Source organism: Thalassophryne amazonica, chromosome 5 (assembly GCF_902500255.1).
Source record: "Thalassophryne amazonica chromosome 5, fThaAma1.1, whole genome shotgun sequence".
Classification (NCBI taxonomy): Eukaryota; Metazoa; Chordata; class Actinopteri; order Batrachoidiformes; family Batrachoididae; genus Thalassophryne; species Thalassophryne amazonica.
This window is the reverse complement of record NC_047107.1, coordinates 129,890,667-129,914,152: the sequence shown is the minus strand read 5'-3', so window position 1 is coordinate 129,914,152 and position 23,486 is coordinate 129,890,667. Positions and strand designations below refer to the sequence as shown.

The 23,486-nt window shown below is 43.3% G+C and overlaps 1 protein-coding gene across 1 annotated transcript in view; it reads right to left on the bottom strand.

Annotated features, from left to right (window-relative positions):
• Positions 1-577: 577 nt before the first annotated feature.
• The window catches only part of LOC117511347 (chromaffin granule amine transporter), a 79,650-nt gene continuing 56,741 nt past the window's right edge, over positions 578-23,486 (bottom strand). The window contains exon 18 of the mRNA XM_034171384.1: positions 578-694. Coding sequence (XP_034027275.1) covers positions 578-694 — 117 coding nt within the window. The remainder of the gene's footprint in view (positions 695-23,486) is intronic.

Sequence of the window (23,486 nt, the reverse complement as noted above, 5' to 3'; positions counted from 1 at the left end):
AGGCTGATACCTGGCACATGTGAGGTACAGAGAGGCACACAGAGGCTTCTTCATAGCAGATATGTGATAGTTTAAAACATGGATCATTCTTCAAATAATCGCTGACACACCCATGTGTGGCTCATTATTCATGGCTTATTATTCAGTGGGACGGAGACTTTAGCTACCTGGATTTTGGACGCTGATTACAAACTGCAGCCCTGCGACAGACTGGTGTCCTGTCCAGAGTGAACCCCACCTCCTGCCCTATGGCAACTGAGATAGACTCCACCCCCCGTGACCCTTGATTGGAGTAAGGTGGTATTGAAAATGAATGAATGAATCACACACCGTGTGTTTTTGTCAACGTGTCAGTTGTTGATGTCAACATGAAATGCGTTAGCTTAGATGATTAAGTTGCTGTGGGGCCTCATTTGAATCCACAGGTTTAATGCCTTTAAGTGTTCACTGCATTATAGAAACATTTCTTCCACACAGTCACAACATTTTAATGATGAATTATCAGCATTTAATGGACATTTCTGTTACTTTGTACTGAGTAAAGATTAAAGTCAGACATTAGCGACACGTTTCCTTTTTATTCTTCTGTTTCTTCTTGTTCTCCTTCGCTGTAGTCGCTCAGAGGAAACTCGCGACTGTCCTTCTGTGTGTCGTAACTCTTCCTGTGCATCACACACTCACGATCGATGATCGCCTGAAAACAATCAATCAGCTGATTTACTAAAGGTAACAAGCAATAACATCATGGACAGGTTAATCAATAGCAGGGGGCGCTCTGTGTGTGTGTGTGTGTGTGTGTGTGTGTGTGTGTGTGTGTGTGTGTGTGTGTGTGTGTGTGTGTGTGTGTGTGTGTGTGTGTGTGTGTGTGACCAGTTTATGAGGCTGTTTCTGTGCTCAGCCAAAGCTTGTGTCAGTAACATCTGTAACTCTGTGACATTTCACAAGAGCGTCTTTTGTCCAAAAGAAAAAACACGACATGAGCCCAGTGATCACAAGGGCACATCGAGTGGACAGTTCAGAGTTTGAACTGGGGTCACAAAGGGCAGAGATGCTGCAGGTTTTCCTGCCACTCACTGCTGAGGCAGTGACGTCACCTGCTGAACCGATGGTAGCAAGTAAAACTTGCACCGTCTGGGCCCTTCTTACCCACTCCTGATCTGCAACCTCTCAATCTGTGTCCTGTCACCATGTGAAACTATCCTTAGCTCACCTTGTCACCGTGTGAAGCTATCGTTAGTTCGTTTTCAGCGTGGGAAGCTAATATTAGCTCATGTTTTCAGTGTGAGAAGCTAATGCTAGCACATTTTCAATGTTAAGCTAATGTTATTTCATGTTTTCAGTGTGAGAAACTGTTAGCACATTTTCAATGTTAAGCTAATGTTATTTCATGTTTCCAGTGTGAGAAGCTAATTTTTGCTCATATTTTCTTTGTGAGAAGCTAATGTTAGCACGTTTTCAACTTAAGCTAATGTTGGCTAATGTTTTCAGTGTGTGAAGCCAATGTAAGCACATTTTCAATGTTTTTTTTTTACATTTATCATTTTTTCATAAAAAACAGAACACCTGCACATCTCTTACAAAGTGCAAACATAAAGAAAGTACAATCAAAATACGTAAATGTGCTACAATCCTAATCTACACAAATACCCAACACCAATATACCAACCACAAGGCCTCCAAAATAATAATGAAAATAAATTTTAAAAATAAATAATAACGCGCTCCCATGACAATCATTTCAATCAGGTCCAATATTTTTCAATCATCTAAGATTGCCACACTTTCAGAAACCCATCAGCCCTCCCTCTAAGACTAAACTTGATTTTTTATTCAGGTTTTAAGAAAAAACATGAGATCTTTCAACCATAAAGAAATGGATGGAGGACGTGAATTTTTCCAGGATAATAATATTCTGTGTTATGCGGTAAATGAGGTAAAGTGAATTATATCCATCTGGGAGTTAGTAAGGGACACAGAGGGAACTGCAAAAACAGTGATCAGCAGACAAGGCTCCAGCGTGACTCCAAAAATGTGGGTGATAACATTTAAATACGAAGTCCAATATGACTGAAGCTTGGGGCAAAGAAAAAACATATGACTTATGAGATATGACTTGGACATTGTGTAAAGGACTGGGAATGTGATGCAATCTGTTGTAGCAGCATTGAGAGTACACTGTGTTTAACATGATTTTATGTGTTTTTTTGTTTTACTATTATTTACTATTTACTATTTAGGAATTTGCCTGTACCATCTGGCAGGGGGACTGACAGTGGAAATCAACCTATGGCTGCAATTTACATTTTTATTTCTTTTAAAAAGAAAATGTTCATTAATGTACGTTGTCCCTCTTAGCAAATAAAACTGAAAATTGAAATTAAATCACAGGTACAGGAGTTACATCTACACAGGCCAGAACCATTGGGATAAAGTTTGGATAATTTGGACTTTGAAAAGTGCAGTCTGTGTACTACTTTAAAATGAATAAGGCAGTCTTGCATAAGATGATGACACACAAATTCCATCAACAGCCTTATCCCAGAAACCTTCCCCAAACTCCAGACCCAACTCTTGTTACCAATTACAGCTAATTTTATTGACTGAATGATTGACCATTAAAAGAACAAGATTTTATATCAGTGATATAAGCGCTTTCTTATGGGACATAAGTTTAAAGAGATCCTCCCAAGGAAAAATAGTAGATACACAATGTCTAATTTGAAAAAAGTGAAATAAATGAGATGAGGGCAGGCCATATAAGGAACACATCAGTAAAATTAAGAAAGGTATTATCCTTAAAAGGGTCACAGAAAGGAGCGGTTTGTCTTGAGGTGCTGTGCGGCTTCCATACCATATCGGCCGAGGCCCAGGTTAACAACGGCCGCCACCGGTGCCGTTGCCCAACAGGGTGCCAGCGGAAATTGGGCTACTGCTGGGAGAAGAAGAAGAGGAGGCGAACATGTCCACAGATAGCTGGAGAAGAGAAAAACTAGAAAGGTGGAAGTGAGAGTCGGGACTTTGAATGTTGGCAGTCTGACTGGTAAAGGCTGATATGATGGAGAGGAGAAAGGTCAACATATTGTGTGTGCAAGAGACCAAGTGGAGGGGAAGTATGAGCAGGAGCATAGGCGGTGGGTTCAAGTTGTATCATGGAGAGGATAGAAAGAGAAATGGTGTTGGGGTCATTTTAAAGGAAGAGTGTGTTAAGTGTCTGACAGGGTGATGAGTATGAAGCTGGAAATTGAAGGGGTGATGATGAATATCATCAGTGCATATGCCCCACAGGTAGGTTGTGAGATGAAGGAGAAAGAAGATTTCTGGAGTGAGTTAGATGAGGTGGTGGAGAGTGTGCCCAAGCATGAAAGAGTGGTGATAGGAGTAGACTTCAATGGGCATGTTGGCGAAGGGAACAGAGGTGATGAGGAAGTAATGGGTAGATATGGTATCAAGGACAGGAATGTGGAAGGACAGAAGGTTGTTGATTTTGAAAAAGGATGGAAATTGCTGTGGTGAATACCTACTTTCAAACCAATTTTTCAATTTATTCAATTTCTAAAAGCACCAAATCACAATAACATCACCCCAAGGCGCTACACACAAAACAGTTCAAAAACAGTTTAATATGAATTAAGAACAAGTATAAAACACAATTAAAAACAATATTTAAAACAATCAAATTTAAAATAATTAAAAACAGAATAACACACAATATTAACCAAAGCACTGATTAAATAAATGTGTCTTCAGTCTTGACTTGAAGGTCTCCACAGTATCGGACTATCTTATCGACACTGGGGGACCATTCCACAATATTGGAGCACAATAAGAAAAGGCCCTTTGTCTGACAGACCTCTTCTTCACCCTCGGGACACAAAGTAGTCCTGCATCAGATGCGCGCAAAGCCCAGGACAGTACATAGGGCTTACTCAAATCAGCTAAGTACGTCGGTGCCAGTCCATGAACAACTTTATAGGCTAATAACAGAACTTTAAAGTCTGATCTCACAGAGACAGGTAAGCAGTGGAGGGATGCCAGAACAGGTGTAATATGGTCAAACTTTCTAGTCCATGTCAAAAGTCTGGCAGCAGCATTCTGAACTAACTGGAGACCCCTGATACCGGACTGCGGCAACCCTGAAAATAGGACATTACAATAATCCAATCTGGAGGAAACAAAGGCATGAATCGGGGTCTGAGCATCAGCCATGAACAAAATGGGACAAATCCTCGCTATATTTCGCAAATGGAAGAAGGCACCTCTTGTAACATCCTTAATGTGAAGGCCAAAGGACAACACAGGGTCAAAAACCACCCCAAGGTTCCTCACCCTGTCCGTGTGATGCACAACACATGAACCTAAGCCAAGCACTAGCTGATCAAATTGATACCGGTATTTTGTTGGGCCAACAACCATCATTTCAGTCTTGTCAGAATTTAGAAATAGGAAGTTACTACACATCGAGCCTCTCACTGACGCAAGGTAATCCTTTAGTGTTTTTATAGAATTGAGATTATCAGCAGTTATCAGCATATACAATTGAGTATCATCAGCATAGCAATGAAAGACAATCCCAAAACACCGCAGTATATGACCAAGGGGTGCTATATAGAGGGAAAAAAGCAGGGGGCCCAAGACAGATCCCTGTGGAACCCCAAATTTCATATCACTAAGGTTAGAAGTAGTGTCATCGTATAAAACACAAGGAGAGCGACTGGATAGATATGACGTCAACCATGTAAGGGCACTTCCAGTAATCTCAAAGTAATGCTCCAACCTAACAAGTAAAACACGATGATCCACGGTATCGAATGTCGCACTAAAATCCAACAGCACTAAACCCGAAGTGGTGTCTGAATCCATTACAAGCAGAAGATCATTCACCACTTCAGTAAGAGCTGTCTCTGTGGAGTGGTATTTTCTGAAAGCAGACTGCAGTGGCTCAGAAAGATTATTCTCGGTAAGGTGGTCCACAAGCTGCCGTGAGACCACTTTTTCCAGAATTTTAGAGTAAAATGATAGATCTGATAAGGGCCTATAATTTTTCAGTTCACTAGGGTCAAGATTAGGTTTTTTAAGAAATGGTTTAATCACTGCAAATTTAAAACATTTAGGAACAGATCCAGAAGTTAATGAAAGATTAACAATTTCGAGCATAGTCGACCCAAGAGAGGGCCACAGGTCCTTAAACAGTTTTGTTGAGATGGGGTCAAGTAAACAGGTTGTGCTTTTTGTAGACATTACAAGTTTCATCAGCATATCTAGTGAGATACCATCAAACTCTGTAAATCTAGGTGGCACCCCGGCCATAGCACCCACCTCAATTGCAGGGAGCGGTGGGTGAACTGGTGCATGCTGGGATATGTTTAACCTAATAATTTCAATTTTCTTCTCAAAGTAATCCAAGAAGTGCTGTGCTGAAAATGGAGAATGACCTACAGGTGGTTTTCTATGAAGTATTGCCACCGTGTCAAACAAGAACTTTGAGTTATACTTGTTTTTACTAATCAAATCAGAGTAATAGGCCCACTTTGTAGTCAATAATGCAAGCTTATAGTCTAAAAGGGCATCGCACCACGCAAGATGGAATACTTCAAGTTTGGAACTATGCCATTTCTGTTCTAAAGCTCTAGCCTTCTGTCTAAGAAGGCTAGAGCAGTCACCTTGGTTTAATGGTCACACAAGTGTGTGGTTTTAGTAGAGGTGGTGTAATCATATCAAGTGTAGTTTTAAGCACTGAATTAAGTAACTGTCCACAATACTGTCTACTGACTGGGCATCCTCTAAGCTTGAGGCTAAGAGGTTAGACAATCTAGCCTCAAGTTCAGTCACATCTGAGGGGTTAATAAGTCGCTGCTGTAGTAAACAAGGTTGTTGTTCTGCTAAACACGGCAGCAAAAGTGTAAACCTAATACGCAAGTGATCAGAGACCACCGAAGTAAGAGGCATGATGTCAATATTCGTAACAGCAATACCGCATGTGAGAACCAAATCCAGGGTATTTCCAGTAGTATGCGTCAAACCCCTAATGCATTGCTGGAAACCCAATGCATCCGCGATTTCCATAAATGATTTGCAGAGGGGATCGGAGGGCTTATTTACATGAATGTTAAAATCACCAATGATCAAAATATTATCTGCACTCGTTGACAAGTTAGAGATGAATGCACCAAATTCATCTAAGAATTCAGAGTATGGGCCAGGAGGCCTATATACAGTGACAAAGTAATACTGCTGATTTTTATTCTTCTGACCTTGGCAATGCGTAATATCCTGAGCAGAGCGGAGAATCAGATGCTCAAACGAGTAATATTTATCAATCAATCAATCAATTTTTTTTTTATATAGCGCCAAATCACAACAAACAGTTGCCCCAAGGCGCTTTATATTGTAAGGCAAGGCCATACAATAATTATGTAAAACCCCAACGGTCAAAACGACCCCCTGTGAGCAAGCACTTGGCTACAGTGGGAAGGAAAAACTCCCTTTTAACAGGAAGAAACCTCCAGCAGAACCAGGCTCAGGGAGGGGCAGTCTTCTGCTGGGACTGGTTGGGGCTGAGGGAGAGAACCAGGAAAAAGACATGCTGTGGAGGGGAGCAGAGATCGATCACTAATGATTAAATGCAGAGTGGTGCATACAGAGCAAAAAGAGAAAGAAACAGTGCATCATGGGAACCCCCCAGCAGTCTACGTCTATAGCAGCATAACTAAGGGATGGTTCAGGGTCACCTGATCCAGCCCTAACTATAAGCTTTAGCAAAAAGGAAAGTTTTAAGCCTAATCTTAAAAGTAGAGAGGGTGTCTGTCTCCCTGATCTGAATTGGGAGCTGGTTCCACAGGAGAGGAGCCTGAAAGCTGAAGGCTCTGCCTCCCATTCTACTCTTACAAACCCTAGGAACTACAAGTAAGCCTGCAGTCTGAGAGCGAAGCGCTCTATTGGGGTGATATGGTACTACGAGGTCCCTAAGATAAGATGGGACCTGATTATTCAAAACCTTATAAGTAAGAAAAAGAATTTTAAATTCTATTCTAGAATTAACAGGAAGCCAATGAAGAGAGGCCAATATGGGTGAGATATGCTCTCTCCTTCTAGTCCCCGTCAGTACTCTAGCTGCAGCATTTTGAATTAACTGAAGGCTTTTTAGGGAACTTTTAGGACAACCTGATAATAATGAATTACAATAGTCCAGCCTAGAGGAAATAAATGCATGAATTAGTTTTTCAGCATCACTCTGAGACAAGACCTTTCTGATTTTAGAGATATTGCGTAAATGCAAAAAAGCAGTCCTACATATTTGTTTAATATGCGCTTTGAATGACATATCCTGATCAAAAATGACTCCAAGATGACTCCAAGATTTCTCACAGTATTACTAGAGGTCAGGGTAAAATTGGTCCTAGCACAGAACCTTGTGGAACTCCATAATTAACTTTAGTCTGTGAAGATGATTCCCCATTTACATGAACAAATTGTAATCTATTAGACAAATATGATTCAAACCACCGCAGCGCAGTGCCTTTAATACCTATGGCATGCTCTAATCTCTGTAATAAAATTTTATGGTCAACAGTATCAAAAGCAGCACTGAGGTCTAACAGAACAAGCACAGAGATGAGTCCACTGTCCGAGGCCATAAGAAGATCATTTGTAACCTTCACTAATGCTGTTTCTGTACTATGATGAATTCTAAAACCTGACTGAAACTCTTCAAATAGACCATTCCTCTGCAGATGATCAGTTAGCTGTTTTACAACTACCCTTTCAAGAATTTTTGAGAGAAAAGGAAGGTTGGAGATTGGCCTATAATTAGCTAAGATAGCTGGGTCAAGTGATGGCTTTTTAAGTAATGGTTTAATTACTGCCACCTTAAAAGCCTGTGGTACATAGCCAACTAACAAAGATAGATTGATCATATTTAAGATCGAAGCATTAAATAATGGTAGGGCTTCCTTGAGCAGCCTGGTAGGAATGGGGTCTAATAGACATGTTGATGGTTTGGAGGAAGTAACTAATGAAAATAACTCAGACAGAACAATCGGAGAGAAAGAGTCTAACCAAATACCGGCATCACTGAAAGCAGCCAAAGATAACGATACGTCTTTGGGATGGTTATGAGTAATTTTTTCTCTGATGAGTAGAAAGATGTCCTAGCTTTACGGAGGGCTTTTTTATAGAGCAACAGACTCTTTTTCCAGGCTAAGTGAAGATCTTCTAAATTAGTGAGACGCCATTTCCTCTCCAACTTCCGGGTTATCTGCTTTAAGCTACGAGTTTGTGAGTTATACCACGGAGTCAGGCACTTCTGATTTAAAGCTCTCTTTTTCAGAGGAGCTACAGCATCCAAAGTTGTCTTCAATGAGGATGTAAAACTATTGACGAGATACTCTATCTCACTTAGAGTTTAGGTAGCTACTCTGCACTGTGTTGGTATATGGCATTAGAGAACATAAAGAAGGAATCATATCCTTAAACCTAGTTACAGCGCATTCTGAAAGACTTCTAGTGTAATGAAACTTATTCCCCACTGCTGGGTAGTCCATCAGAGTAAATGTAAATGTTATTAAGAAATGATCAGACAGAAGGGAGTTTTCAGGGAATACTGTTAAGTCTTCTATTTCCATACCATAAGTCAGAACAAGATCTAAGATATGATTAAAGTGGTGGGTGGACTCATTTACTTTTTGAGCAAAGCCAATAGAGTCTAATAATAGATTAAATGCAGTGTTGAGGCTGTCATTCTCAGCATCTGTGTGGATGTTAAAATCGCCCACTATAATTATCTTATCTGAGCTAAGCACTAAGTCAGACAAAAGGTCTGAAAATTCACAGAGAAACTCACAGTAACGACCAGGTGGACGATAGATAATAACAAATAAAACTGGTTTTTGGGACTTCCAATTTGGATGGACAAGACTAAGAGTCAAGCTTTCAAATGAATTAAAGCTCTGTCTGGGTTTTTGATTAATTAATAAGCTGGAATGGAAGATTGCTGCTAATCCTCCGCCCCGGCCCGTGCTACGAGCATTCTGACAGTTAGTGTGACTCGGGGGTGTTGACTCATTTAAACTAACATATTCATCCTGCTGTAACCAGGTTTCTGTAAGGCAGAATAAATCAATATGTTGATCAATTATTATATCATTTACCAACAGGGACTTAGAAGAGAGAGACCTAATGTTTAATAGACCACATTTAACTGTTTTAGTCTGTGGTGCAGTTGAAGGTGCTATATTATTTTTTCTTTTTGAATTTTTATGCTTAAATAGATTTTTGCTGGTTATTGGTGGTCTGGGAGCAGGCACCGTCTCTACGGGGATGTAATGAGGGGATGGCAGGGGGAGAGAAGCTGCAGAGAGGTGTGTAAGACTACAACTCTGCTTCCTGGTCCCAACCCTGGATAGTCACGGTTTGGAGGATTTAAGAAAATTGGCCAGATTTCTAGAAATGAGAGCTGCTCCATCCAAAGTGGGATGGATGCCGTCTCTCCTAACAAGACCAGGTTTTCCCCAGAAGCTTTGCCAATTATCTATGAAGCCCACCTCATTTTTTGGACACCACTCAGACAGCCAGCAATTCAGGGAGAACATGCGGCTAAACATGTCACTCCCGGTCTGATTGGGGAGGGGCCCAGAGAAAACTACAGAGTCCGACATTGTTTTTGCAAAGTTACACACCGATTTAATGTTAATTTTAGTGACCTCCGATTGGCGTAACCGGGTGTCATTACTGGCGACGTGAATTACAATCTTACCAAATTTACGCTTAGCCTTAGCCAGCAGTTTCAAATTTCCTTCAATGTCGCCTGCTCTGGCCCCCGGAAGACAATTGACTATGGTTGCTGGTGTCGCTAACTTCACATTTCGCAAAACAGAGTCGCCAATAACCAGAGTTTGATCCTCGGTGGGTGTGTCGTCGAGTGGGGAAAAACGGTTAGAATTGTGAACGGGTTGGCGGTGTACACGGGGCTTCTGTTTAGAACTACGCTTCCTCCTCACAGTCACCCAGTCGGGCTGCTTTCCCGGCTGCTCGGGATCTGCCAGGGGGTAACTAACGGCGGCTAAGCTACCTTGGTCCACACCGACTACAGGGGCCTGGCTAGCTGTAGAATTTTCCAAGGTGCGGAGCCGAGTCTCCAATTCGCCCAGCCTGGCCTCCAAAGCTATGAATAAGCTACACTTATTACAAGTACCGTTACTGCTAAAGGAGGCCGAGGAATAACTAAACATTTCACACCCAGAGCAGAAAAGTGCGGGAGAGACAGGAGAAGCCGCCATGCTAAATCGGCTAAGAGCTAGTAGCTACGCTAAGCTAGCGGATTCCTAAAAACACGCAAAGTGAATAATGTGTAAATAATTTAGAGGTGATTCAGCAGGAGTGCTTTAGTTAAGGCACGTAAAGATTACACTGGGAAACAAATCGTAATCTAGATAACTAGATCAATCTAACTGCGCAGATTAAACAGCTAACAGATACAGAAAAACACCGCTGTGCTCCGGAACAGGAAGTGATACAATACCGCAGTGAGAGCCAACCCTCCAACAGCTTTTATGACCTCCAACAGCTAATAAGCTGAACCTAGATTTATAAATGAGAGCAACACCCCCACCTTGCTTCACATCACGAGGGACATGACTAAATGTATATGCTGGTGGGCAAGCCTCATTTAAGGGGAGGACAGCTGTAGGTTTAAGCCAGGTTTGGACATCTGGACAGCGGAAGGATAATAACAAATAAAACTGGTTTTTGGGACTTCCAATTTGGATGGACAAGACTAAGAGTCAAGCTTTCAAATGAATTAAAGCTCTGTCTGGGTTTTTGATTAATTAATAAGCTGGAATGGAAGATTGCTGCTAATCCTCCGCCCCGGCCCGTGCTACGAGCATTCTGACAGTTAGTGTGACTCGGGGGTGTTGACTCATTTAAACTAACATATTCATCCTGCTGTAACCAGGTTTCTGTAAGGCAGAATAAATCAATATGTTGATCAATTATTATATCATTTACCAACAGGGACTTAGAAGAGAGAGACCTAATGTTTAATAGACCACATTTAACTGTTTTAGTCTGTGGTGCAGTTGAAGGTGCTATATTATTTTTTCTTTTTGAATTTTTATGCTTAAATAGATTTTTGCTGGTTATTGGTGGTCTGGGAGCAGGCACCGTCTCTACGGGGATGTAATGAGGGGATGGCAGGGGGAGAGAAGCTGCAGAGAGGTGTGTAAGACTACAACTCTGCTTCCTGGTCCCAACCCTGGATAGTCACGGTTTGGAGGATTTAAGAAAATTGGCCAGATTTCTAGAAATGAGAGCTGCTCCATCCAAAGTGGGATGGATGCCGTCTCTCCTAACAAGACCAGGTTTTCCCCAGAAGCTTTGCCAATTATCTATGAAGCCCACCTCATTTTTTGGACACCACTCAGACAGCCAGCAATTCAGGGAGAACATGCGGCTAAACATGTCACTCCCGGTCTGATTGGGGAGGGGCCCAGAGAAAACTACAGAGTCCGACATTGTTTTTGCAAAGTTACACACCGATTTAATGTTAATTTTAGTGACCTCCGATTGGCGTAACCGGGTGTCATTACTGGCGACGTGAATTACAATCTTACCAAATTTACGCTTAGCCTTAGCCAGCAGTTTCAAATTTCCTTCAATGTCGCCTGCTCTGGCCCCCGGAAGACAATTGACTATGGTTGCTGGTGTCGCTAACTTCACATTTCGCAAAACAGAGTCGCCAATAACCAGAGTTTGATCCTCGGTGGGTGTGTCGTCGAGTGGGGAAAAACGGTTAGAATTGTGAACGGGTTGGCGGTGTACACGGGGCTTCTGTTTAGAACTACGCTTCCTCCTCACAGTCACCCAGCCGGGCTGCTTTCCCGGCTGCTCGGGATCTGCCAGGGGGGAACTAACGGCGGCTAAGCTACCTTGGTCCGCACCGACTACAGGGGCCTGGCTAGCTGTAGAATTTTCCAAGGTGCGGAGCCGAGTCTCCAATTCGCCCAGCCTGGCCTCCAAAGCTATGAATAAGCTACACTTATTACAAGTACCGTTACTGCTAAAGGAGGCCGAGGAATAACTAAACATTTCACACCCAGAGCAGAAAAGTGCGGGAGAGACAGGAGAAGCCGCCATGCTAAATCGGCTAAGAGCTAGTAGCTACGCTAAGCTAGCGGATTCCTAAAAACACGCAAAGTGAATAATGTGTAAATAATTTAGAGGTGATTCAGCAGGAGTGCTTTAGTTAAGGCACGTAAAGATTACACTGGGAAACAAATCGTAATCTAGATAACTAGATCAATCTAACTGCGCAGATTAAACAGCTAACAGATACAGAAAAACACCGCTGTGCTCCGGAACAGGAAGTGATACAATACCGCAGTGAGAGCCAACCCTCCAACAGCTTTTATGACCTCCAACAGCTAATAAGCTGAACCTAGATTTATAAATGAGAGCAACACCCCCACCTTGCTTCACATCACGAGGGACATGACTAAATGTATATGCTGGTGGGCAAGCCTCATTTAAGGGGAGGACAGCTGTAGGTTTAAGCCAGGTTTGGACATCTGGACAGCGGAAGGAAGACAAGAAGACTTGGTGGTGAAACAAAGAGGTCCAGGAAAGCATAAGGAGAGAGGATGGCAAAAATGTTTTGGGATAGTCAGAGAGATTAAGAAAGTAAACAAAGTACAAGGAGATGTGGTGTAAGGCAAAAAGAGAAGTGGCAAAAGCTAAGGAAAAGGCATTTAGTGAGCTGTACAATAAGTTGAATAATAAAGAATAAATTGAATAGGAAGGAAGGAGCAAAGGACTTATATCCACTGTCCAGATAAAGGGGCAGAGCTGGAATGGATGTGCAGCAGGTTAGGGTGGTAAAACATGCAGATGGTAATGTGCTGACAAGTGAGGTGAGAGTGTTGAGAAGGTGAAGGGAATATTTTGAGGACCTGATGAATGAAGAAAATGAGAGAGAAAAAATGCTGATGTGGAGAGAGGAAATCAGGAAGTACAAGAGATTAGTAAGGATAGATAGATAGATAGATAGATAGATAGATAGATAGATAGATAGATAGATAGATAGATAGATAGATAGATAGATAGATAGATAGATAGATAGATAGATAGATAGATAGATAGATAGATAGATAGATAGATAGATAGATACTTTATTGAAATTCAAGGCATCCAGCAGCTTACACATTAGACAAGACACACACATTGCACCAGACACACAAAATAAGGTTAAGTAAATAAAAGAAAAATGGACTAATCAATAAAAGCTACTAACTAAAAATAAAATAAATTTGTGTGCAAGTGCAGCATCCAGTCTCAGAGAATATGACGGAGGAGTAAATGTAGTAGTGCAGTAGTGAGGAGGTAGCACAGATGTAAACAGTACACAATGTGAACAGTGTAGGTTGTGCAAAGAAGTAAGCAGTGTAAACAGTGTTGGTAGTGCAAAAGAAAGCAATAAAAGGTCAAACAGATGTGTCACAGGATTATTTCTTACTGAGATGGGAAGAGTTGTGTTGAGGAAAGTGTAGTGACACGGACCCACAACAGGGGGCGCAAATGAACGGACAATGAAAGAGTCAAATATGAACACTTTACTGTTGTGAATGAGCACAACACAGAGGAATGTGAAATTTAACAGACAGTCAATCACAAGGGTGACGTGTGGGCAGGCTCGAGGATAGAAGACGTCTGTCCTGAGATGAACCAGAACCACACGATTTCCTCCGCCACCGAACCCGGAGAATACTGGAGCCGCCAAGTCCCGAGTCCCCAGGTGGCCACCGTCTTCGAAGGTTGGATCTGGTACTGCTGGCAGGGAGCAGAGACAATAAGATATGGGTGTGTGCACACCCAGTAGCAACAACGGTGGGAATGCCACCTCCACCTCTAATACAGAAAGCTGGCACGTGCAGTAGTAAGTGTACTTATCAAAGGTTTGGAGTGAAGACGTCAGTCCAAACCCAGCCTCCAGCTGCAAGCACTCACAAAACCTACTGCAAAAATAACACAAGCAAACACTGTCTGTGGCAGACAAAACAATGGCTGAGAATAAATTACCTGAACGGTTTGACGATATCTCAGCGATGAGGTGGAGATGACGTCCGGGTTTTATGGAGTGAGATGATGAAGCATGAATGAGTGACAGCTGTCAGGAGATAATGAGTGACAGCTGTCACCCCCGGCTGTGTCCGTGGCGGCAGCGCCCTCTCGTGCCTGAAGCCCGCACTTCAGGCAGGGCGCCCTCTGGTGGTGGGCCAGCAGTACCTCCTCTTCTGGCGGCCCACACAACAGGACCCCCCCCTCAACCAGCTTATCGGGGTGTCGACGGTAGAAATCGGCCAGGAGGGCCGGATCCAGGATGAAGCTCCTCTTCACCCAGGAGCGTTCTTCGGGTCCATACCCCTCCCAGTCCACCAGATACTGGAACCCCCAGCCCATTCGACGGACGTCCAGGAGCCGGCGCACTGTCCAAGCCGGCTCCCCGTCAATGATCCGGGCAGGAGGCGGCGCCGGACCGGGAGCACAGAGGGGTGAGGTGCGGTGCGGTTTGATCCTGGAGATGTGGAACACCGGGTGGATCCGCAGTGAAGCTGGGAGCTGGAGCTTCACTGCGGCAGGGCTAAGGACCTTGAGGATGCGGAAGGGTCCGATGAACCTGTCCATTAGTTTCGGTGACTGTACCTGAAGCGGGATGTCCTTTGTTGACAACCACACCTCCTGCCCGGGCTGATATGCAGGGGCCGGGGACCGCCGGCGGTCTGCATGGGTCTTGGCCCTCGTCCGGGCCTTCAACAAGGCAGAACGGGTGGTGCGCCACACCCGACGGCACCTCCGAAGGTGGGCCCGGACCGAGGGCACACCGACCTCTCCCTCAACCACAGGAAACAATGGGGGCTGGTACCCCAAACACACCTCAAACGGGGAGAGGCCGGTGGCAGAAGACACCTGGCTGTTATGCGCATACTCGATCCAGGCCAGGTGGTTGCTCCAGGCCGTCGGGTGCGCAGATGTCACACAGAGGAGGGTCTGTTCCAACTCCTGGTTGGCCCGTTCTGCCTGTCCGTTCGTCTGTGGATGGTACCTGGACGAGAGGCTCACGGGGGCCCCCAGTTCCCTGCAGAAACTCCTCCAGACGTGAGAGGAAAACTGGGGACCACGATCCGAGACTACGTCAGTAGGGATCCCATGCAGACGGACGACGTGGTGGACCAGGAGGTCCGCTGTCTCCTGGGCCATAGGGAGCTTCGGGAGGGCCACGAAGTGGGCCGCCTTGGAGAATCGGTCCACTATCGTGAGGATGGTGGTGTTGCCCTGGGATGGTGGGAGGCCCGTGACAAAATCCAGGCCGATGTGGGACCAGGGGCGATGAGGCACAGGAAGCGGTTGGAGCAGTCCTTGGGACTTCCTGTGGTCAGCCTTGCCCCTGGCACAGGTGGTGCAGGCCTGGATGTACTCCCGGACGTCGGCCTCCATAGACGCCCACCAGAAGCGCTGCCGGACAACTGCCACACGGTCCTTCGCACCCCCGGATGACAGGAGAGCTTGGAACCATGACAGAAGTCTAGGACCGCAGCCCTGGCCTCTGGTGGGACGTATAGTTTGTCTTTTGGTCCAGTTCCCGGGTCCGGGCTTCGTGCCAGGGCCTCCCGGATGATCTTCTCCACGTCCCAGGTGAGGGTGGCCACGATAGTGGACTCAGGCAGGATGGGCTCCAGTGGATCCGACAGCGCAGTTTTGACCTCCTCTTCATGTACCCGGGACAAGGCATCCGATCTCTGGTTCTTGGTCCCGGGGCGATAGGTGATCCGGAAGTCAAAACGCCCGAAGAACAGTGACCAGCGGGCTTGCCTGGGGTTCAGCCGCTTGGCAGTCCTGATATACTCCAGGTTCCGATGGTCAGTGAAAACCGTGAATGGCACAGACACTCCCTCCAACAGGTATCTCCACTCCTCAAGAGCAAATTTCACCGCAAGGAGTTCTCGATTGCCGACGTCATAGTTCCGTTCAGCCGGGGTCAACCTGCGAGAAAAGTAGGCACACGGGTGAAGAACCGTATCGGTCTCTCCGCTCTGGGATAGCACGGCTCCTATCCCTGAGTCAGAGGCGTCCACTTCAACCACAAACTGGCGGCTAGGGTCGGGCTGCACCAAAACTGGCGCAGAACAAATTACCTGAACGGTGACGTCTGGGTTTTATGGAGTGAGATGATGAAGCATGAATGAGTGACAGCTGTCAGGAGATAATGAGTGACAGCTGTCACCCCCGGCTGTGTCCGTGGCGGCAGCGCCCTCTCGTGCCTGAAGCCCTTCAGTCAGGGCGCCCTCTGGTGGTGGGCCAGCAGTACCTCCTCTTCTGGCGGCCCACACAACAAGTTGAACAGTCTGATGGCCTGAGGGACAAAAGACTTCCTGAATCTGTCCGTGTGGCAGGACTGGGACAGCAGTCTGCCGCTGAATGAGCTCCTCTGCCTGATGATGGCACTGTGCAGAGGGTGCTCAACATTTTCCATGATGGCCAGCAGTTTACACAGGGTCCTTCTCTCTGCCACTGATGTTAGTGTCTCCAGCTCTGTTCCCAGCACTAAACCAGCACTAATGAGGGCAGCTATGAAAAGGATGAAGAGTGGAAAGGCAGTTGGTCTAGATGACATTCCAGTGGAGGTATGGAAATGTCTTGGAGAGATGACAGTGGCGTTTCTAACCAGATTGTTTAATAAAATTTTGGAAAATGAGAGGATGCCTGAGGAGCAGAGACAAAGTATACTGGTTCTTATTTTTAAGAACAAGGGTGATTTGCAGAGCTGCAGTAACTACAGAGGCATAAAGCTGATCAACCACAGCATGAAGTTATGGGAAAGAGTAGTAGACGCGAGGCTTAGACAACAGGTGAAGATCTGTGAGCAGCAATATGGTTTCATGCTAAGAAAGAGCACTACAGATGCAATGTTTGCTCTGAGAATACTGTTGGAGAAGTACAGAGAAGACCAGAAAGAGTTACATTGTGTGTTTGTGGATTTAGAGAAAGCTTATGATAGGGTGCCAAGAGAAGCGTTGTGGTATTTTATGAGGAAGTCTGGAGTGGCAGAGAACTATGTGAGGGTGGTGCAGGACATGTACAAGGACAGTGTGACAGCGGTGAGATGTGCAGTAGGAATGACAGACTCATTCACCATGGAGGTGGGATTACACCAAGGATCAGATCTGAGTAATTTCTTGTTCGCAATGGTGATAGACAGATTGACGTATGAGATCAGACAGGAGTCCCCAGACAGGATGTTTGCAGAAGATATTGTGATCTGTAGTGAGAGTAGAGAGCAGGTTGAGTTTAGTCTAGAGAGGTGGAGATATGCTCTGGAGAGCAGAAAGTCAGTAGGAGTAAGACTGAGTACATGTGTGTGAATGAGAGGGAGCCCAGTGGAATAGTGCAGTTACAAGGAGTACAAGTGATGAAAGTAGATGAGTTTAAATATTTGGGGTTAACTGTTCAAAGTAATGGAGACTGTGGTAGAGAGGTGAAGAAGAGAGTGCAGGCAGGGTGGAGTAGGTGGAGAAAAGTAGCAGGAGTGATTTGTGACCAAAGAATATCAGCACGAGTGAAGGAGAAAGTTGACAAGACAGTAGTGAGACCAGCTATGTTGGATGGCTTAGAGACAGTGGCACTAACAAAAAGACAGGAGGCGGAGCTGAAGATGTTGAGATTCTCTTTGGGAGTGCCGAGAATGGACAGGATTAGGAATTAATATATCAGAGGGACAGCTCAGGTGGGACGGTTTGGAGACAAAGTCAGAGAGGCGAGACTGAGATGTTTTGGACATGTGCAGAGGAGGGACCCAGGGTATATAGGGAGAAAGATGGTGAGGATGGAGCCACCAGGCAGGACGAGAACATGGAGGATAAAGAGGAGGTTTATGGATGTGCTGAGGGAGGACATGCAAGTGGTTGGTAAGACAGAGGAAGATACAGAGGACAGGGTGAGATAGAAACGATTGATCTGCTAACAAGAGCAGCCGAAAGGAGAAGATTCACTTTTTTATATGTTAAGCCTATATCCATAAAGAGCCAACATTTTGGAGTACTGCCATAATAGAAGTTAAATGACTAGTTGAATTTGTGACATATAAAAGTAAATCATCTGCATATGAATCAATCAATGTAAATCATCTGCATATCAATCAATCAATCAATCAATCAATTTTATTTATATAGCGCCAAATCACAACAAACAGTTGCCCCAAGGCACTTTATATTGTAAGGCAAGGCCATACAAACCCCAACGGTCAAAACGACCCCCTGTGAGCAAGCACTTGGCGACAGTGGGAAGGAAAAACTCCCTTTTAACAGGAAGAAACCTCCAGCAGAACCAGGCTCAGGGAGGGGCAGTCTTCTGCTGGGACTGGTTGGGGCTGAGGGAGAGAACCAGGAAAAAGACATGCTGTGGAGGGGAGCAGAGATCAATCACTAATGATTAAATGCAGAGTGGTGCATACAGAGCAAAAAGAGAAAGAAACACTCAGTGCATCATGGGAACCCCCCAGCAGTCTAAGTCTATAGCAGCATAACTAAGGGATGGTTCAGGGTCACCTGATCCAGCCCTAACTATAAGCTTTAGCAAAAAGGAAAGTTTTAAGCCTAATCTTAAAAGTAGAGTGGGTGTCTGTCTCCCTGATCCAAATTGGGAGCTGGTTCCACAGGAGAGGAGCCTGAAAGCTGAAGGCTCTGCCTCCCATTCTACTCTTACAAACACTAGGAACTACAAGTAAGCCTGCAGTCTGAGAGCGAAGCGCTCTATTGGGGTGATATGGTACTATGAGGTCCCTAAGATAAGATGGGACCTGATTATTCAAAACCTTATAAGTAAGAAGAAGAATTTTAAATTCTATTCTAGAATTAACAGGAAGCCAATGAAGAGAGGCCAATATGGGAGAGATATGCTCTCTCCTTCTAGTCCCCGTTAGTACTCTAGCTGCAGCATTTTGAATTAACTGAAGGCTTTTCAGGGAACTTTTAGGACAACCTGATAATAATGAATTACAATAGTCCAGCCTAGAGGAAATAAATGCATGAATTAGTTTTTCAGCATCACTCTGAGACAAGACCTTTCTAATTTTAGAGATATTGCGTAAATGCAAAAAAGCAGTCCTACATATTTGTTTAATATGCGCATTGAATGACATATCCTGATCAAAAATGACTCCAAGATTTCTCACAGTATTACTAGAGGTCAGGGTAATGCCATCCAGAGTAAGGATCTGGTTAGACACCATGTTTCTAAGATTTGTGGGGCCAAGTACAATAACTTCACTTTTATCTGAGTTTAAAAGCAGGAAATTAGAGGTCATCCATGTCTTTATGTCTGTAAGACAATCCTGCAGTTTAGCTAATTGGTGTGTGTCCTCTGGCTTCATGGATAGATAAAGCTGGGTATCATCTGCGTAATAATGAAAATTTAAGCAATGCCGTCTAATAATACTGCCTAAGGGAAGCATGTATAAAGTGAATAAAATTGGTCCTAGCACAGAACCTTGTGGAACTCCATAATTAACCTTAGTCTGTGAAGAAGATTCCCCATTTACATGAACAAATTGTAATCTATTAGATAAATATGATTCAAACCACCACAGCACAGTGCCTTTAATACCTATGGCATGCTCTAATCTCTGTAATAAAATTTTATGGTCAACAGTATCAAAAGCAGCACTGAGGTCTAACAGAACAAGCACAGAGATGAGTCCACTGTCTGAGGCCATAAGAAGATCATTTGTAACCTTCACTAATGCCGTTTCTGTACTATGATGAATTCTAAAACCTGACTGAAACTCTTCAGATAGACCATTCCTCTGCAGATGATCAGTTAGCTGTTTTACAACTACCCTTTCAAGAATTTTTGAGAGAAAAGGAAGGTTGGAGATTGGCCTATAATTAGCTAAGATAGCTGGGTCAAGTGATGGCTTTTTAAGTAATGGTTTAATTACTGCCACCTTAAAAGCCTGTGGTACATAGCCAACTAATAAAGATAGATTGATCATATTTAAGATCGAAGCATTAAATAATGGTAGGGCTTCCTTGAGCAGCCTGGTAGGAATGGGGTCTAATAGACATGTTGATGGTTTGGATGAAGTAACTAATGAAAATAACTCAGACAGAACAATCTGAGAGAAAAAGTCTAACCAAATACCGGCATCACTGAAAGCAGCCAAAGATAACGATACGTCTTTGGGATGGTTATGAGTAATTTTTTCTCTAATAGTTAAAATTTTATTACCAAAGAAAGTCATGAAGTCATTACTAGTTAAAGTTAAAGGAATACTCGGCTCAATAGAGCTCTGACTCTTTGTCAGCCTGGCTACAGTGCTGAAAAGAAACCTGGGGTTCTTATTTTCTTCAATTAGTGATGAGTAGAAAGATGTCCTAGCTTTACGGAGGGCTTTTTTATAGAGCAACAGACTCTTTTTCCAGGCTAAGTGAAGATCTTCTAAATTAGTGAGACGCCATTTCCTCTCCAACTTATGGGTTATCTGCTTTAAGCTGCGAGTTTGTGAGTTATACCACGGAGTCAGGCACTTCTGATTTAAAGCTCTCTTTTTCAGAGGAGCTACAGTATCCAAAGTTGTCTTCAATGAGGATGTAAAACTATTGACAAGATACTCTATCTCACTTACAGAGTTTAGGTAGCTACTCTGCACTGTGTTGGTATATGGCATTAGAGAACATAAAGAAGGAATCATATCCTTAAACCTAGTTACAGCGCTTTCTGAAAGACTTCTAGTGTAATGAAACTTATTCCCCACTGCTGGGTAGTCCATCAGAGTAAATGTAAATGTTATTAAGAAATGATCAGACAGAAGGGAGTTTTCAGGGAATACTGTTAAGTCTTCAATTTCCATACCATAAGTCAGAACAAGATCTAAGATATGATTAAAGTGGTGGGTGGACTCATTTACATTTTGAGCAAAGCCAATTGAGTCTAATAATATATTAAATGCAGTGTTGAGGCTGTTCATATTCATCGTGCTGTAACCAGGTTTCTGTAAGGCAGAATAAATCAATATGTTGATCAATTATTATATCATTTACTAACATGGACTTAGAAGAGAGAGACCTAATGTTTAATAGACCACATTTAACTGTTTTAGTCTGTGGTGCAGTTGAAGGTGCTATATTACTTTTTCTTTTTGAATTTTTATGCTTAAATAGATTTTTGCTGGTTATTGGTAGTCTGGGAGCAGGCACCGTCTCTACGGGGATGGGGTAATGAGGGGATGGCAGGGGGAGAGAAGCTGCAGAGAGGTGTGTAAGACTACAACTCTGCTTCCTGGCATATAGAGCAATCCTCTGTTCTGTAATCTCACAAATCACACCCTGGAACAAGCAGAGGTTCTGAGACTTACTGATAGTGGCTCTATTGCTAAAGAAAAAAGGAAAGGGAGAGGAGACAACCTTGACGTGTCCCACGTGACAGAGTAAAATAGTCAGATTTTACATTATTAGTACAGACACACGCTAGGGGGCAAGTATACAACCCCTGGCAAAAATTATGGAATCACCAGCCTCAGAGGATGTTCATTCAGTTGTTTAATTTTGTAGAAAAAAAGCAGATCACAGACATGACACAAAACTAAAGTCATTTTAAATGGCAACTTTCTGGCTTTAAGAAACACTATAAGAAATCAGGAAAAAAAGATTGTGGCAGTCAGTAACGGTTACTTTTTTAGACCAAGCAGAGGAAAAAAATATGGAATCACTCAATTCTGAGGAAAAAATTATGGAATCACCCTGTAAATTTTCATCCCCCAAATTAACACCTGCATCAAATCAGATCTGATCATTGACATTAACCCTATGTGTCTTTTTGCAAGGAATGTTTTTGCAGTTTTTGCTCTATGGCAAGATGCATTATCAATGATTTCATCATCCCCAAACATCCTTTCAGTTGTCCAAAATATCAACGTAAACTTGTGCATTTATTGATGATGTAATGACAGCCATCTCCCCAGTGCCTTTACCTGACATGCAGCCCCATATCATCAATGACTGTGGAAATTTACATGTTCTCTTCAGGCAGTCATCTTTATAAATCTCATTGGAAAGGCACCAAACAAAAGTTCCAGCATCATCACCTTGCCCAATGCAGATTCGAGATTCATCACTGAATATGACTTTCATCCAGTCATCCACAGTCCACAATTGCTTTTCCTTAGCCCATTGTAACCTTGTTTTTTTCTGTTTAGGTGTTAATGATGGCTTTCGTTTAGCTTTTCTGTATGTAAATCCTATTTCCTTTAGGCGGTTTCTTACAGTTCGGTCACAGACGTTGACTCCAGTTTCCTCCCATTCGTTCCTCATTTGTTTTGTTGTACATTTTTCGATTTTTGAGACATATTGCTTTAAGTTTTCTGTCTTGACGCTTTGTCTTCCTTGGTCTACCAGTATGTTTGCCTTTAACAACCTTAACATGTTGTTTGTATTTGGTCCAGAGTTTAGACACAGCTGACTGTGAACAACAAACATCTTTTGCAACATTGCGTGATGATTTACTCTCTTTTAAGAGTTTGATAATCCTCTCCTTTGTTCCAATTGACATCTCTCGTGTTGGAGCCATGATTTATGTCAGTCCACTTGGTGCAACAGCTCTCCAAGGTGTGTTCACTCCTTTTTAGATGCAGACTAACGAGCAGATCTGATATGATGCAGGTGTTAGTTTTGGGGATGAAAATTTACAGGGTGATTCCATAATTTTTTCCTCAGAATTGAGTGATTCCATATTTTTTCCCTCTGCTTGGTCTAAAAAAGTAACCTGTTACTGACTGCCACAATCTTTTTTTCTTGATTTCTTATAGTGTTTCGTAAAGCCAGAAAGTTGCCATTTGAAATGACTTTAGTTTTGTGTCATGTCTGTGATCTGCTTTTTTTCTACAAAATTAAACAACTGAATGAACATCCTCCGAGGCCGGTGATTCCATAATTTTTGCCAGGGGTTGTACAAGAGACAAATGCAAGAAATAAATCCACAAAACCAAATTTCTTCAGGACTGCGAAAAGGTACTCCCATTCCACTCTATATCAAATGCTTTTTCGGCATCCAGTGAAATTACCATTTCAGGGAGAATTGAACAGGGTGCATATATTAAAAAAGAAATGCCTTCCTTTGATAAAAACCAGTGTGTTCATTTGATGTAATAGAAGGGAGGATTCCATCTATATGGAATGCTAGCAGTTTGGCCAAAGTTTTCCCATCCACATTAAGGAGGTTAATATGGCTATATTAACCTTGAGCATGGGACGTCAGATCTTTTCCTTCCTTGAGCAGTAATCAGATGGAGCCGTGTCACAGTACTGTGCGTTCCAATGATTCATAAAAAACTGACAAAAGCAATGGGGCTAATTTCATATGAAATCAGGGCCAGGGCATTTGCCTGACTATAATAATTTAATCAAGGATAAAACCTCTTCCAGAGAGGATCATCAACTTCTGCT